Source organism: Schistocerca piceifrons, chromosome 1, assembly GCF_021461385.2.
Source record: "Schistocerca piceifrons isolate TAMUIC-IGC-003096 chromosome 1, iqSchPice1.1, whole genome shotgun sequence".
NCBI classification, from domain to species: Eukaryota; Metazoa; Arthropoda; class Insecta; order Orthoptera; family Acrididae; genus Schistocerca; species Schistocerca piceifrons.
The window spans coordinates 84,291,605-84,307,810 of record NC_060138.1 but is presented as its reverse complement, the minus strand read 5'-3'; the positions used below and the strand labels follow the sequence as shown (position 1 = coordinate 84,307,810).

Genomic DNA, 16,206 nt, shown 5'->3' with positions numbered 1-16,206 from the left:
GCAAAAAGTATACATCACGCTCTCAATATTAATTTTTCGTGAATGCCTCTCGACAATCGCTTCACCAGTACACAAGGGTGTAACAAATGCTAAAGACAGTTTTACGACACCTCGCAGAACTACTGGTAAGGAGTCAAGAATAGCGTCGCTTTCGTGCGAAGTGAGTTACATATCCGACTCACTTGTCTTCTTTTTATGTCGCCTCATCAGATTCTTCTTCATTAACATTGACGCGTTTCGCAGTCATTATTTACAGAACGTTTGGATGAAATGAAATGTTGGTGATCTTATCTTGAAGAATTAAACATTGTATATTAAATCAGAATATAGGTTTGTGTAACAGTATTTCATGTCCTTGAACTGCTTACGAGAATTCGTGGACTGTATTTGTTGCTGAGTAGGTTTAGGAACTTTTAATTTGTTACGAACCTAAGTTCTTTCCTTCTAATAGCTGACGGTAACTCAAATAGATGAAGTCTCCGGGCTGCCCACATCCTTGTGACTGCTGTGTCCAAGTACTGTCTCCGAACACGGGATGTGGGACGCTGACTCGGATATCTGCTGTTTCGCCGCTCGAAGTTGTCACGTAGCGGGGTGAGCAACTGTCGGCCCAGGCGTCAGGGAGCAGCACCGTCACTGTCCTCAGGTAGGCTCTGCCCTCTAGCGCCGCGTGGAGGAACTGCGAGGCGCCGGCCAGTGAAATCTGGAAATAACACAAGCGGAATACGTTAATGGAAATGTTAAGTACTATTATAAAGTACGCTTATCTTTCAAATTCGGAACTTGATGATCATATGGACACTGTAACAATGAGCTTCAAAGGAAATCATGTTTTGTTTGAAATATTCTGACTGAAATGAACAAAAGATATCGTTCGATTCCGGATAATTGCTAAGATACATAACATCAATAATTGGTGAAGAGTTCTGGTTTGAAGACACCGCCACCCCGCTGGAAGCCTGAGAACTCTTCACCAGCTGTATACGCCGGGAAAGCATACATTCATATTTAACATTAATAATGCCAAACACATTTTAGGTCTACTTACGGGCAGTGGTAGCAATAAAGAGGAATTGAGATTACTTTTCGCAGATGACATGGTGTAATTAATACTGGCAGCGGAAAATTAGCTGATAAATGAGAATTTATTCTGATGAGACAAAAAGCTCTGAATGAAGCGGTTAACGAACGATTTGTGCGACGTGCGTATACGGTGAATTCACAATAAATACATATCGAATGTAGGCAATGAAAACCTCGTAACTCAATTTTGTTAAATTTTACAGAAAAGCAAAAGCTGTTTTTTTAAATATGTAAAGTTATATAATGTTACTATACGTGTAACTGTATAGTAGAATCTTAGTTGTTGACAGATTAGAGAAATCCGAGCACTTTCAAATCTCTCTTTGATATTGGCGTTACGGGTTACCGATATCACAAGGTTTTCACATGCAGAAGGGGTCACGAGGTTTTTATTGTTTGCCATCCACATTTGAAATATAGTTAATGTACCACGGAGAGTCGTTTGCCTTCTTCTAGATGAAACTGGAATACCAGTAAATCTCCGTTTCTTTAACACATTTCAATCGCTGTCCGCAGAAACTACGAGCGCGCATTTATTGCCGTTAAGTCACGGCGCTCGGAGAATCTGTAGTTCTCTTTATAGCAAACGTTTATTGTAAAAGTTTATTGTAATAGTTTGACTGAAGAGGAAATTCTGAGGCTGCTCGAAAAATCTGGATCAGAAATTGACGATGATGTGTTTGAAACTGAAATAGTTCTTCTGAAACAGATGGTGATTATAATGGTCAGTCATTGTGTTTAGGTATCATAATTATATTATCGGCAGTTTCAGTGACGTATATCATTTATTTTGAAGGTAACAACGAGTGCAAAGAAGGTGAAAAAGTGTTCCACTTCAAATGAATTGCATCAGTACCTGTGGCCCGACTGCAGTGTGTTAAAGAATCGAATTCCCATGTATAGACTTTTTTTCATTCAGTGTTTTATAATGGGAGCACTCATGACGTCTTATCCCCTGAGGTAAGTGTCATACAATCACATAAATTTTCAAGTACGGTACATTCAGAGGTATATGTTGATACTATCTGTAAAATGTGTTCCGAATAGAGTTAGTAGCAAAGAAGTAAGAATTTAAAACGTCACGCGCGATGTAGAAGCTTTGGTGCATGACAAGAGAAAATTTAGCATACGATAATTTTTTTCTTTATTTTCTGGGAGTGTCAGCGAGAAAAAGTTCCGAAATGTTTTGAAGTTACATGTAAAGTTTGTTGTAAGTCGCTAAGTGCTCTCAATCTAGGTGAATGAAGTCCGAGTTTATGAGTGCTGTCAGTTACGCTGCCTCTAGACAAACCCAGAACGTTAAACTTTTAACGTCAGGTTATACTTCTTGATGAGTAGATTATGACAGCTTTTTTAATTCTGTCAATAATCACGCGAAATGCTATCAAATTTCTGTTGCCACCGGAAGGAGGCAGGTGCATCTGCAACGAACTGACGCATGGTGCAGAGAATGGCAATTGAATCTCAATGTAGACAAGTGTAATGTGCTGCGAATACATGGAAAGAAAGATCCTTTATCATTTAGCTACAGTATAGCAGGTCAGCAACTGGAAGCAGTTAATTCCATAAATTATCTGGGAGTACGCATTAGGGGTGATTTAAAATGGAATGACCATATAAAATTAATCGTCGGTAAAGCAGATGCCAGACTGAGATTCATTGGAAGAATCCTAAGGAAATCCAGTCCGAAAACAAAGGAAGTAGGTTACAGTACACTTGCTCGCGCACTGCTTGAATACTGCTCACCGGTGTGGGTTCCGTACCAGATAGGGTTGATAGAAGAGAGAGAGAAGATCCAACGGAGAGCAGCGCGCTTCGTTACAGGATCATTTAGTAATCGCGAAAGCGTTACGGAGATAATAGATGAACTCCAGTGGAAGACTCTGCAAGAGAGACGCTCAGTAGCTGGGTACGGGCTTTTGTTGAAGTTTCGAGAACGTACCTTCACCGAGGAGTCAAGCAGTATATTGCTCCCTCCTACGTATATCTCGCGAAGAGACCATGAGGATAAAATCAGAGAGATTAGAGCCCACACAGAGGCATACCGACAATCTTTCTTTCCACGTACAATACGAGGCTGGAATAGAAGGAAGAACCGATAGAGGTACTCAAAGTACCCTCTGCCACACACCGTCAGGTGGCTTGCGGAGTATGTGTGTAGATGTAGAAGCCGTCAGATAGGCAACATGCAACGGGTGTCGGGTTTGGCAGTTCAGGTACTTACCTATATGATATATAGATATACATGCGCCACGAAGGCTAATATGATCATTCAGGCGCAGAGCACTCTTCGCCCGACCTCGTTCGTTCGGGAATTCGCTTAGTGCGACGAGCAAATTGAGGGGAAAAAAGGGCTAGGGTGCGCTACTTTGGTAGTGTGCGACAAATGGGAGTTTGGACTGAGGAGAGAGAGGCGTGCTTGAGTACTGCGTGCAGTTGCGTTAAATCACCCTGCCAGAGTGGCGTGGATGGTTACTGCATTTAGCTTGTAAGCGGGAGTCCCGCGTACGTACAAATTTTCATTTGTCTCCAATGAATTCCTTCACTGCCCGAATGCGGCAGAGATCGGAATTTCTCATTTTAAACAATGCAGATACAATGAAATAGGTTCACGCGAGCACAGAATCAGAAAGTATTTTCTTTTGCGTTCCAGTGATACTCCGTAGACGCCATGTATGCGAGGCTGTGTAGCCGCATCGACGTAGTATAGAGATGACCGGTGTTGGCGGACCGGCACGGAAGTCGGCCGGCGCTCGCAGCCGTCGCACGCAGGTGTCGGCTGTTGTCGGTGAGTTACGGCGGCGATCGTCCGGGTCGTTGGCGCGCGTCGTTAAAGATAAGGAGCCGCGGCTGCCAGCTCATTTGTCGCGGGCCAGTCAGCCGCAGGGCGGGCACCGGCAGTCATTGGCGGTGGCCCGTCATCGCCGGGGCGTCTCGACCGCAGGGAGACAAAGGGCTGCCCGACGACGCCTGCGTCTGTAGTCCCCAGAGGCGAGGTTGATTCTGGTACCACTGTCATTCCTCCCAATCCAGTGCCCCTCGCGAATAGTGCACGAGAACAAACCTCCACACGAAGAATGGCCGAAAGTAACATGCTACACGACTCCTCTTTGAACGTATAATCTCGAATTATCAACAGTGAATCTCTCTGCGATGCACAACGCCTCTTTTACAGCGTCTGTCGCTGGAGTTTGTCGGGCATCTCCGTTACGCCCTCGCGCCGACTAAACGATCCCGAGACGAAACGCGCCCTCTTCGTTATATACACTCTATCTCTTCTATTAATCAAACTTGGTAAGGGTCCCAGACTAAAGCGCAGTACTCAAGAATCAAGTGTTTTGTAAGCAACTACAGTAAAACAGAAGTGATTTCAGGCGTTCCCCAAGGTAGTGTTATAAGCCCTTTGCTGTTCCTTATCTATATAAACGATTTGGGAGACAATCTGAGCAGCTGTCTTCGGTTGTTTGCGGATGACACTGTCGTTTATCGTCTAATAAAGTCAGAAGATCAAAACAAACTGCAAAACGATTTAGAAAAAATATCTGAATGGAGCGAAAAGTGGCAGTTGACCCTAAATAACGAAAAGTCTGAGGTCATCCACATGAGGGCTAAAGGAAACTCGTTAAACTTCGGTTACACGATAAATCAGTCTAATCTAAATGCTGTAAATTCAACTAAATACCTAGATATTACAATTTCGAACAACTTAAATTGGAAGGAACACATAAAATATGTTGTGGGGAAGAGTAACCCAAGGCTGCGTTTTATTGGCAGGACACTTAGAAAATGTAACACCTACTAAGGAGACTGCCTACACTACGCTTGTCCGTCTTCTTTTAGAATACTGCTGCGCGGTGTGGGATCCTTACCAGGTAGGACTGACGGAGTACATCGAAAACGTTCAAATAAAGGCAGCACGTTTTGTATTATCGCGACATATGGGAGAGAGTGTCACAGAAATGATACAGGATTTGGGCTGGAAATCATTAAAAGAAAGGCGTTTTTCGTTGCGACGGAATCTTCTCACGAAATTCCAATCACCAACTTTCTCCTCCGAGTGCGAAAATATTTTGTCGACACCGACCTAGATAGGGCTGAACGACCACCACGATAAAATAATGGAAATCAGAGCTCTTGCGGAAAGATATAGGTGTTCATTCTTTCCGCGCGCTATACGAGATTGGAATAATAGAGAATTGTGAAGGTGGTTCGATGATCCCTCTGCCAGGCACTTAAATGTGATCTGAATAGTATCCATGTAGATGTAGATGTAGACGTAGATATTGGACGAATTACATTGCCTTGAAAGTCTTAACAAACTTGAGCCTGGCATCCGGTTTTCCTACAACTTATTTAAATTGTCATTCCGCTTGTGTCGATCCACACGGTTACTCGTAATTATTTTACGGTTGTTACTGTTTACGATGAACCTCTTCGCCTATTTACACGCAATGCTATTTACGTTCAGAGCCAACTTCCGTGCCCTGCATCTGTCATCGATACTCTGCAAGTTTCCGTATATTTCTCTGCAGTTTTTGTCCTTACAACCTTTCTATAGACAACACCATCACTAAACAGCCATACTCCTGATAAATACGTTAACAGTTTATTCCTCGCCCATGTTAATTAATTTACTACGCGACAAATCCGTTGTATCTTTATAAAAGAAAAGCCTTACAACAACGACTGTTTCTTATCCAAATGGATCCTGATATTGCATCAACTGACAGAAATGTACAGTATTGATATTAAAACTGACTGACTACAACGGAATTGTTACGCGGTAACACGAGGTGCTTCTCGGCTACCGGAGAAGCTGTAAAGTGCGGAAAGTGTCTGGCCGCGGTGTCAGTAGGAAGATGCGCGCCAGTGGCGGCGGAGCCGGGTTCCGGCGCAATGCGCCCAGCGGCAGGTAGCGGTGAGTTTTTCGAAACTTCCGCCGGCAGTTGGCGACCTGCGAAGCCCCGCGGGCCAATGGCAGCCGCCCCTTGCTGCGTACACCTGCTGTTGCTCCGGTAAGTACCCCGCTGCCACGCCCCTGTCTCCCAACAATGGGGAGTGCTCCAACCGACAAGCCGCAACCTGTTTGTAGCACCTCCATTAGCGGCCGAACACCTGCGCACAGTGCAACAAACTTGCCCCACGAGAAAATACCCATGGCGGCTCTCAGTCCCATCGCGTAACAGTCCTAACCGACAAATGTCCGTTCCCACCCACTGAACGGAGCGTCTGCACAGCAACCCACCCACTGAACGGAGCGTCTGCACAGCAACAAGTTTAACAATCGATATCGTGTATAAATTCAAGTGTTTGTGGGTGAAGTTAACGATAAATCCAAAACCACACACCGCCCATCAACGATTTTTGTATCTGGTGCTACCTCTGTATTCCCATTACATACTATAGTGTCTGTAACTCACAACTGTTGTAGTTGTGGAGATAAAAGCATATCAAGCGCGCGCTATCACATCTTGGTGAGCATAAGTGCATCTTCTGTCTCTTCCACTTCAATATATTTTTGAAGGGAAAAAATTCATTCGAGATTGTTCTGTAATGTTCTGCAGCTATTACCAAAATTCCCGACTGTTAACGAATGATCTCGAATGCACCTGAATACTCTCGAACGCTCTACGACTACAACACAACTTGTATACGACAGATATAACCGCGCTGACCCCCACTCTGGCAATATCGTCTTAACCGATAAGTTGGCGGCCGCGCAGTCCGTGACATGGCGCCTCAAACCGTGTGGCCACTTAGCGCAGCTAAATTGAAGAGAAATGCGACAGAACCTAAAAGTCATAAACACCGGTGTAACAGCTATAAACGGTCTCAGTGTTTTATTTTTACTAGCTGTTGTTCGTGTTTTACATTTCTCTTGTCCATTCTACAGGGTGGGGCAAATTAAACGCATGGATTTTAGTTCCGTAATAGCAGTGGAGGGGAGCGGTTGGTCACCCTCGAGCGTTGTTGTTCTGTCGGTTAGAGCATCCAGTTTCACGAACAACGGCGCAGTGGACCGTTTAGTATCGTATTTTCACTGCCGAACATAATTTGAAAAGTAATGAATCTGTTATCGCCGTTAAACGGCTTCTCCGTATGTATGTTTAAGTATTTCTGAGTCTAGGTGACTGATGACCTCAGATGTTAAGTCCCATAGTACTTAGAGCCATTTGAACCTTTTTTTCGCTATTTTGTGGTTGTGATCTTCAGTCGAGTGACTCCATGCTACTCTATCCTGTACAAGCTTCTTCATCTCCGAGTAACTACTGCAACCCACATCCTTTTGAATCTGCTTAGTGTATTCACCTCGTGGTCTCCCTCTACGATTTTTACCCTCCACGCTTCCCTCCAGTCCTAAATTGGTGAGCCCTTGATGCCTCAGAAAGTGTCCTACCAACCGATCCCATTTTCTACTCAAGTTGTGCCACAAAATCCTTTTCTCCACAATTCTATTCTGTACCTATTCATTAGTTACGTGATCTACCCATCTTATCTTCAGCATTCTTCTGTAGCACATTTCGAAAGCTTATATTCTCTTCTTGTTTAAACTGTTTATCGTCCATGTTTCACATCCATACATTGCTACCCTCCATACAAATACTTCCAGAAAAAACTTCCTGGCACTTAACTCTATACTCGATGTTAACAGATTTCTCTTCTTCAGGAACGCTTTCCTTGCCATTGCCATTCTACATTTTGTATCCTCTCTACTTCACACATCATCACCTATTTTACTATCCAAATAGCAAAACTCATTTCCTCAGCATCACCTGATTTAATTCGACTACCTTCCATTATCCTCCTCTTGCTTTTGTTGATATTCATAAATGTTACGAAAACTAGTGCAGGGGAAGATTCTAGGTAACCGTTCCGCTGGTTAGTGAACCCCCCCTTCCGGACAAAGATGCGGCTGTAGCCTCATGAGGGTTCATGCGTGAGCGCTCTGCCCCCGCTCCAAACGTCGAAACATCTGCCTTGACGATTCTCTGGGCGACGTCACCAGTCGGCCACAATGCGTTAAGTGGGACTTGAAACAAAGAATCTGAGTCACGCGCAGCTGGGACGCCCAGCGCCGTTCATAATGCCCGACTGGAGCACTGGTCGAAACAAACCCGACACAGCCGCTCCCTCGACTCGGAATTCAAATCAGAGGCAAAAGAGGTGGAAGGGAGCGGGGCGAGCAAACGACCCTCCCCTCTCCGAACCGCCGTGGCGGGCGGGCATATACTCGTATGTACCCGCGCATGCTGCCGACATATCACCTAGCGGTACACAACACACACACACACACACACACACACACACACGCAAGAAGGATCGCTATTTCTCGTTTCTGCTGTTTCACACGAAAAATATACGAGCTAGTATATCTCTTTTCAACAGCTGCCTGTGACATGCGACCATGTTTACCAAGCCGAATGTAATAACTCGCCCGGGGACGCAGTCCATCACTTTTTTTTTTTTTTTTTTTTTTTGCATCCGCCGCAGATTTGCGTTAACAGATCCAAAAAGGATAGCGTAGCGCGACAGCGAGACGAAAAAAAAGTCATATTGTCACTCTGACCGGCATCGCGCATGGCTCGAAAAGTTCTCGGAAACACCAGTTGCGGCAGCGTCAGGTACTTTTTTTTTGGTGCCTTTGGAGAAGCTATCACTCGTGCACCTACCAGATAAAATCTTCAGAGGAAGTACGCAACAGTTTTTGAGCTAACATTTTCTTTTTTTTTCATAGTTCTACGTCATCTAGTTAGTATACCAGAAATTTTGAGGCATATTTACTCCGCGCCTTTCGTTGACAGGAATTTTTGGGCGCAGTTCTGCGATAATTAAACGCCGCAGAATTGCGACATCTTTGCGTGTGATGCCTTATTCGATCTTTGGAGCCGTGCTCCAGTCAGCTGTCCGCACAAAAGAGACAAAGGAACCGATCATGGTGGAGGCAATCTACAGCAGCGTCTCGTGCAGAACAGATTTACCGATCTATTCACAGATGCTGCCGCCATAATGGCACATAGTGTTCTACTGAATGTGACTTTTAAAATAAATGTTAAGTGTGAATAAATTCTAAAATCTTCGAAGTGTTAGAGTTTCTTTATCTTAAACATACTACATTAAACGATGTTTTAGAGTTAATGTTCGAGACACTAACAAAATAACAGTGCTAAGGAACAGCATCTGTGAGTAATTAGAAATATATCATGTGACATCCGCACAGAATCACTGATGAAAAACAACGAAGAAACGGATCGAAAGAAAGAAGACAAAAAAATGGTTAGTGTCGCTGCGTCTAGATCGCGGGGTCCCAGGTTCGAACCACAGCCGAGCCGGAAATTTTCTGCGGTCGGGGTCCTTGTGTTGTCATTTCACCTCATCACAACGACTTGCAAGTCGCGAAGTGGCATCAAATAGAAAGAGTTGCGACAGGTGGCCGAACAACCCCAGACATCTCCCGGCCAATAATATCATACGATCATTTCGTTTTATGGACGACCATTGTTTTCGCCCGGAGCCCATTGCGAGTCCTGTTGAAAGCTGGCAATAGCGCTGCCAGCTGTCCGGTATTAACTCTCGCTGACTTTGCTGTAGTGGCAGGCGCTGCAAAAGAAGCTCTGTGTACTGTGGAAAGGTTTACTTTGAAGGTTCCGAGAGCGTATGTTCCAAGACGTGTCACGCGACATATCACTTACTGCCACATACATGACCATGACGATTAAATCGGAGAAATTCAAACTCATGCCGATGCTTACCATCAATCGTTTTTCTCGTGCACCATTCGTAAATGGAACATGCTCTTAGTACCCCCTATCACTCACCTTACGGTGACGTGCGGAATATATACGTGTGTGCAAATGTCTTGGGGCGAATTTAAATATTCCTTATTTAATTATTTTATAATAGACTTCGTTTCCACATTCAACTTTCTGCTCTACAAGCCACTACAGAATGCACAACACAGTTACTTCGTGCCAACATCGGCCATTTTGTGCCCTGCTCAATTAGTGTGTTGAGAGAAGGGAAAAAGAACGTATTCTGTACTTGCTCGAGACCCTCTTACCGCCAGCCGGTGTGGCCGAGCGGTTCTGGGCGCTTCAGTCTGGAACCGCGTGACCACTACGGTCGCAGGTTCGAATCCTGCCTCGGGCATGGATGTATGTGATGTCGTTAGGTTAGTTAGGTTTAAGTAGTTCTAAGTTCTAGGGGACTGATGACCTCCGATGATAAGTCCCATAGTGCTCAGAGCTATTTGAACCATTTTGAACCCTCTTACCTTATTCACATCATTTCATTGCGATATATACACGATGTTCGGAAATTCTCGTTACAAACCTTTAGGACCTGTATAGGGGAGTGAGTACATAGTGTTTCAGAAATGTTCCATTTCTGTTCTATGGCGGTTCAGATGTGTAATATGTCCACATCTGCAGAGGGAAACAGTACAGTTTCAGAGCTGCTTGTCCTGGTATGCAGTGGGTAGACAGAATGATGTGTAATACGTCTGATGGTCTCCTTACGTCACTTAACGTCTGTCTTGCTACGAGACTCCTGTAGAGACGGAGGACGACGTGCTTCCGCGAGTTCTGGCCACTGCAGTAAGAAATGAAGAGACACCAAGTGGGACAAAGGGTGTGTACCAGAACGTGCTTCCTTGATACAATGTCTATAACAACGTTGGTGGTCGCCACATCGAGCTGCTGTTGTAATGCATCAATACTGTTCCGTACGCACAGTATGCTGGGTTCTTTTTTGATTTGGAATAACGTAAACAGGCAATGTTTAAGTGTTAAGTCAAATAAGGGTGCTTAAGTGATAAATGGATGTTTAGTTATGTTTCCTTCCGAGCTGTCACCTAATAACTGTACTGCCTCATGGCTAATTCAGTTTCTCAAGCTGAAGTAAAGGAGTTAAACATCTGAAGTGAAACTGTCCTAGAACAAAATATTATGTACTCACTCCCCTCTAAAAGTCCTAGAAGTTTGTAATGGGAATTTCCGAACATCCTGTAGAGTGGAAGTAACAGAACAGATGCACAGTCTTACTCGCTTATCTGATATTCATTTTATAAACTGAAACGTCTTTTTCTTGCAGCAGTCTATATTTATTTGTATTCCACACGCGGTTCTCCTTTTGCATTAATGAATTTTTAGTGGATATAATATTTATTCGTTTTTCTTGCCATAATCTGCATTTCTTCTCGTCTCGTCGTTGGAGATGCCGTAATGTAACAGGTTAAACACGTCTGCAACATAATCAAACATACGCTGCAGCACGAAAGACATTTCAGTTTATAATATGAATATGTGTATGGGGATATTCATAACCTCCGGGGTTTCGAAACACGACTGCATCAAAACAACAAGACTTACAGCAAATGGACACGTATCAACTCCCCAATCACTTAACTCGCATACAGGCGTTAAAAATGGGCACCGTTTGAGATGCGGCTGACATCATTATGTGTGTTCATTGAAGTTGCTGACCCGAATTGCTGGGGAAGTAGTGATGCAATCCGCCTTGGAAACCCATATATTGGGTTGCCTAAATACTCGATCGAACTAATTGATGCTAGAGTACGGAGTGGTTGTTTTGTCTTCCCGTTTTGACACGCCAGCCACCTAGTGGTGTGCTACGCAATTTCGTTACGGCGTGTGTTACGATATGTGTAATGTTTCTGTGTGTCCTGTAGTTTTCGCATAGTCGTCTTCTGAAACCTTGGAGAAAATTTTGAATAACCCTGTACATTTGCTGCAGATAATGGCTACAATAACAGTCTCGGTTCTCGAAATTTACCCAAGTAAGTTTCACGAGAACGACGTCGGTCGCTCTTCTTCTAAAGGTTTCCATTTAAGTTCCCCGAGCATTTCTATTGCACTTTCGCATAGACTGCATCAGTCTATTATCATCCTAGCAGCGTGTTTTAGAACTGCTCCAATTTCTGCGTTCAATATCCAATATTTTGAACGCAGGTATCATTGGTGATAATTACGTTTTCACTGTGTATCGTAGCGTCAAAAAAAGGAAGTAAAATTATTCTTTTTACCTCCTGTCACGTTGAGGTTAGTAGAGACGGAGCACAGATACGGGCAGTTCCCTTTTCGATTTAGGGAAATCAAAGAGCGGATGATTAGACCGGGTACTTTTTTACCACTTTTTCCCAATTGTGTTCCTCACATTCCTGGATATATCAAACCGACAAAAAAGGAGAAGCTAATACCAACACCACTTTTTTACCCTAAGTTCCCCCTCCCTCCCCCCCCCCCCCTCTTCCTGTCAATAAAGACGCCAATAAGGTCTACCAAACAGGAAAGGAGGCTACAAGGAAGGGTTTTTAATTTTTTTTTATTTTATTGTATATTATTTATTTTTTTATTAATCCACCTCCGTCGCACCAGCATGTCCTACAAGGCTACAGGCCGGGTTCGAATCACCGCCCTTCCCAGTACGAGTCCAGTGTCTTTACCACTGCACCACTTCGCTCGGATTCGTAGCATGAAACACCTGAACGCAGTCTAGTTGCTACGAGACCGACCTACTTAAAATATACGCTCCAGCCTACGATATGAAATTCGGATACAGTGCCTCCGAGCGAAATTCTCTAGCAGCGTGACCAGTTGTGGCACGTCATATGGTTAGTCTAATAGCCGCACGATCATTCGTTTCGGAGGGAAGTGATTTAGGTGGGGGGGGGGGGGGACTCGTAGGAGGGACTAGAGGAAGGGGGGTGGGGGGAAGCGGGTGGCGAACTGAAAATACATCCGTGTCCCATTACCAGCGCTACAGAGCAGGGCAATTCCGGACTCCAGAATAGCATTACAATAACTTAAGTATTCATTCCCAAATTCCCCGAGCAGGGCTTATTACGGAGCCGGCCTTTCAGAATTAATGAAATGCGGACCAGAAGAAATTTATGTGAAACTCCCTTAAAGTATCGCCCGCACTTGCGGGGCAAAGTTGCAGCGCGTTCTTTGGGGCCGCCTAATGATTTAGTGGCTGGCGGACTGGAGTGGAGGCTGTTCTGCTCTGCGACCGCCAAGTCCTCCCCGGGCGCCCGCTCCACAATTTATATCGATAACCGGCGCTGCGCCGCGACCACGGGCCTTTAAATCCGCCTTCGAGTGCAAGCTGTTACCGCTGTGTTTCTTCAACGCCGTTTCGTAACTCGCCCCGAGTTTTCGGCGTGTTTCTTTTGTTTTTGCGTCTTCGTGACTCTTTTGAAGTAATTCACCATTGCAGGGTGCAGAAGAACTCGCGCTCTCGAACTCTACAAACTAAAGCCTTGCACAGTAACAATACAAAGATGTGTCTACAAATATTTTATCCTTGCATTTGTTCGGTAAAAAATTTGGCAACAGTGTAATCATAAAACCGTCACGAAATCGTTCCATGATGGACGTATTGTATTAAATGTTCGCGGTGCACTTGCTGTATTAGTTCCCTACGGCAGTACCCATCATTGTCTTCGTCAGAAAAGCAATTGACAGTCAAAGACGTAAAGGAATCACACATACATGAAAGATGCAGTAGTGCCAACTGTGGCCACAGAGTAGGAATATGAAGTTAGGATACAGATCCACGAAACAGAATTTTTAATGTTAAGATACATTGGCTCCAAAGCTACGTGACTTTGTGGTACTGATGTACGTAAGAAAAAGGTAACTGTTCCTCCTTTTACGCACTTAGATTTTCACCTACAATTATTCGCCACTTTTGTTAGTAACAAATAAATAATAAATGTGTAGAAAACACTTCAAATACTTGTAATATTAAAGTTTATGTCTTAGTGCCCAAAGTAAACAGTGTTGTACCAAAAGTCACGTACTATTTGATGGCGATATTTGCAGTATGGTAAAGAGAAACTACAGTAGTTTCACCCGAACCTTACTAGAGGATTTTACCACATATGTGACATTAACTTATGTTTAATTATAACAAATCGTACTCAGAATGGCATGTGTGTGATAAATCTTCAACACGCCGCGGTGCTGAAGCGGAATAGTGTAATAACACGCAAGTTATAATACGAAAACAAAAATTCAATATGGCGGCTCCAAAGTTCTTCATTTGTCGACTTCTGTCGAGTTTCGTGCTCGCATCAAGCTTTGTGGAAGAGACGTCACTTTCCACAAAGGTTCGGGTGACAGCAGTGCGGTATGATCACTCCACAGATATTCCTACACTATGACTGCGATCAGAGACTGCACTGCAGGCAACGATGACACGTACGCGTAACGTCTTTTGTTTCCATCTCGATGTATAACATGGGACATAAACTCCTGTGCACTGTGCAGTCCGTCGGTATCAAATGCTGCTTTAGGCCGCATTTCTGTTAATGTTGTCGATACACGTTTTCTCACCTCTCTAGAGATTGAGTGTTATGGGTTTGAGCGTGGAATACAATCAGCGGCTGCGCAAACAAGATACTTTGCTTATTCGTAAGGTAGTTCTCAGCAACAGCAGATTTTTCTATATTTATGTACTTTATGCGCATCAACAGCTTAACTGAAGGCTTGATAATGCGTCCGTTATTCGTAAAAAGCAGTGAGAGGTAATAGCTTACTGTTATGATGTAATCAGCATCATTCACATACAAAAGACATGAATTAACTGACTTATCTAGAGGACCATTTCACGCTGGAACTACGAGGCTAACGGTCACTGGGTGGAAAAATTAGCCGGAAAGATTACCCGGGCAGAATGCCATCTGCAGCTGCGCTTTTTATCCGCAGCAGACTGGCCCTGCGAATCCGGGTAGAATCGTAATCATTATTTCCGACGATAGAGCGGGAAGCGAGCGCGTGTCATGGGCGAAGTGATATATTGACGCAGAAGAGGTCATTTTGGCGCCAGTTACCGACTTTGCGAAGAAGAACATCAATATGCTCACGCGAACACTCCATCACAGGCATGACGTCGATTTCCTGGCCAACAAATATATATTTAAGAAAATTTTACCGTCAGCTGTGGTCTTTTACGAAGCCCGATTTTATGAAAGTAGGAACTATCTTCAATAAATGACAAAGGTACTTTATTAGGTCACCAAAACCCTTGCATACTGTCGCCCAGCGAAAGGTGAAATGGTAAATTCTGGAACTTCGTTGGAGTGGGCTAGTGTCTGTTACATCTATACAAATATCCTTATGCCCAGCTACGAAGCGCGATTAAACTTATTTCACTGTCCATGTTCTCGTATCTAACACTTTGTTAACTATACCTGATGCTGTCAGTTAAAGTTATAAATGCACTTCTGTCCCGTAGAATTTTGTTTATAATACTTATTTCATGAAGATCTTTTACAATTTCAAGTATGCAATTGTTTTTAACGTTCATTGAGGTAAAGGTAGAATATTCTTTTGCTCGCTATGTTATCGTTGTTATTTGACGTTGTGTAATAGGGAGATAGGCGATCTTTTATGATAAAATGTGTGGATAAAAATCCTAAATCAAGTTCGCAAAAATTTCTTTATTGATAAATAGTTGCAGCTCATTAATAAACCATCTTCTCGTCAATAAAAATTACTACTTAATTCAGTGTGTATCAGCCACCTGGCATTACACACTGTCATAATCTGTTGAGCTGATCTGCTCTTGTCATGTACATACTAAAGTAGGCCATAAAGGTTGCATGACGGCCTTCTACTTTAGTATGTAAATGACAACAAGAGCGATTCAGCTGAACGGGGTATGAAGATATGTAATGCCAGGTGGCTGATGTTCTCTTAATTTAGTAATAATTTTTGTTTATCTGAAGAGGGCTCTTCAATGTCATGAAACTAGTTATCAATAATAAAGTAGTTTTCTTTGCAATCTTGGCTTATGATTTTAATCTACACATTTATCCGTTTCATCGTACATTCTGAGAACGTGGCCATAACATTTCAATCTTTTTCTCCTGAAAGTGTCTCCAGATTTTGATATATATCGTTAGCTTTCCATCTCATGCAGCAGACCTCTATTAACTGAAACGAGTGTCTCTCTTGTTTACAAAAACAATGAGAAAAATATATTCAATAGGTGTGCTGAAGCGTTACTTATTTCTGGCGTCCCCGCGAGCACGCAGAAGTGCTGCAGCACGACGTAGTGTGTACTCGACTAATGTCAGGAGCAGTGCTGGAGGGAATTGAC

General features: G+C 43.6%; 1 protein-coding gene across 1 annotated transcript in view; it reads right to left on the bottom strand.

Moving 5' to 3' along the window:
• Nucleotides 1-16,206, bottom strand: part of LOC124784291 (calcium-activated chloride channel regulator 1-like) — a 376,328-nt gene that overhangs the window by 16,541 nt on the left and 343,581 nt on the right. The window contains exon 2 of the mRNA XM_047254090.1: nt 430-703. Within this exon, the coding sequence (XP_047110046.1) occupies nt 430-703 (274 nt within the window). The remainder of the gene's footprint in view (nt 1-429; nt 704-16,206) is intronic.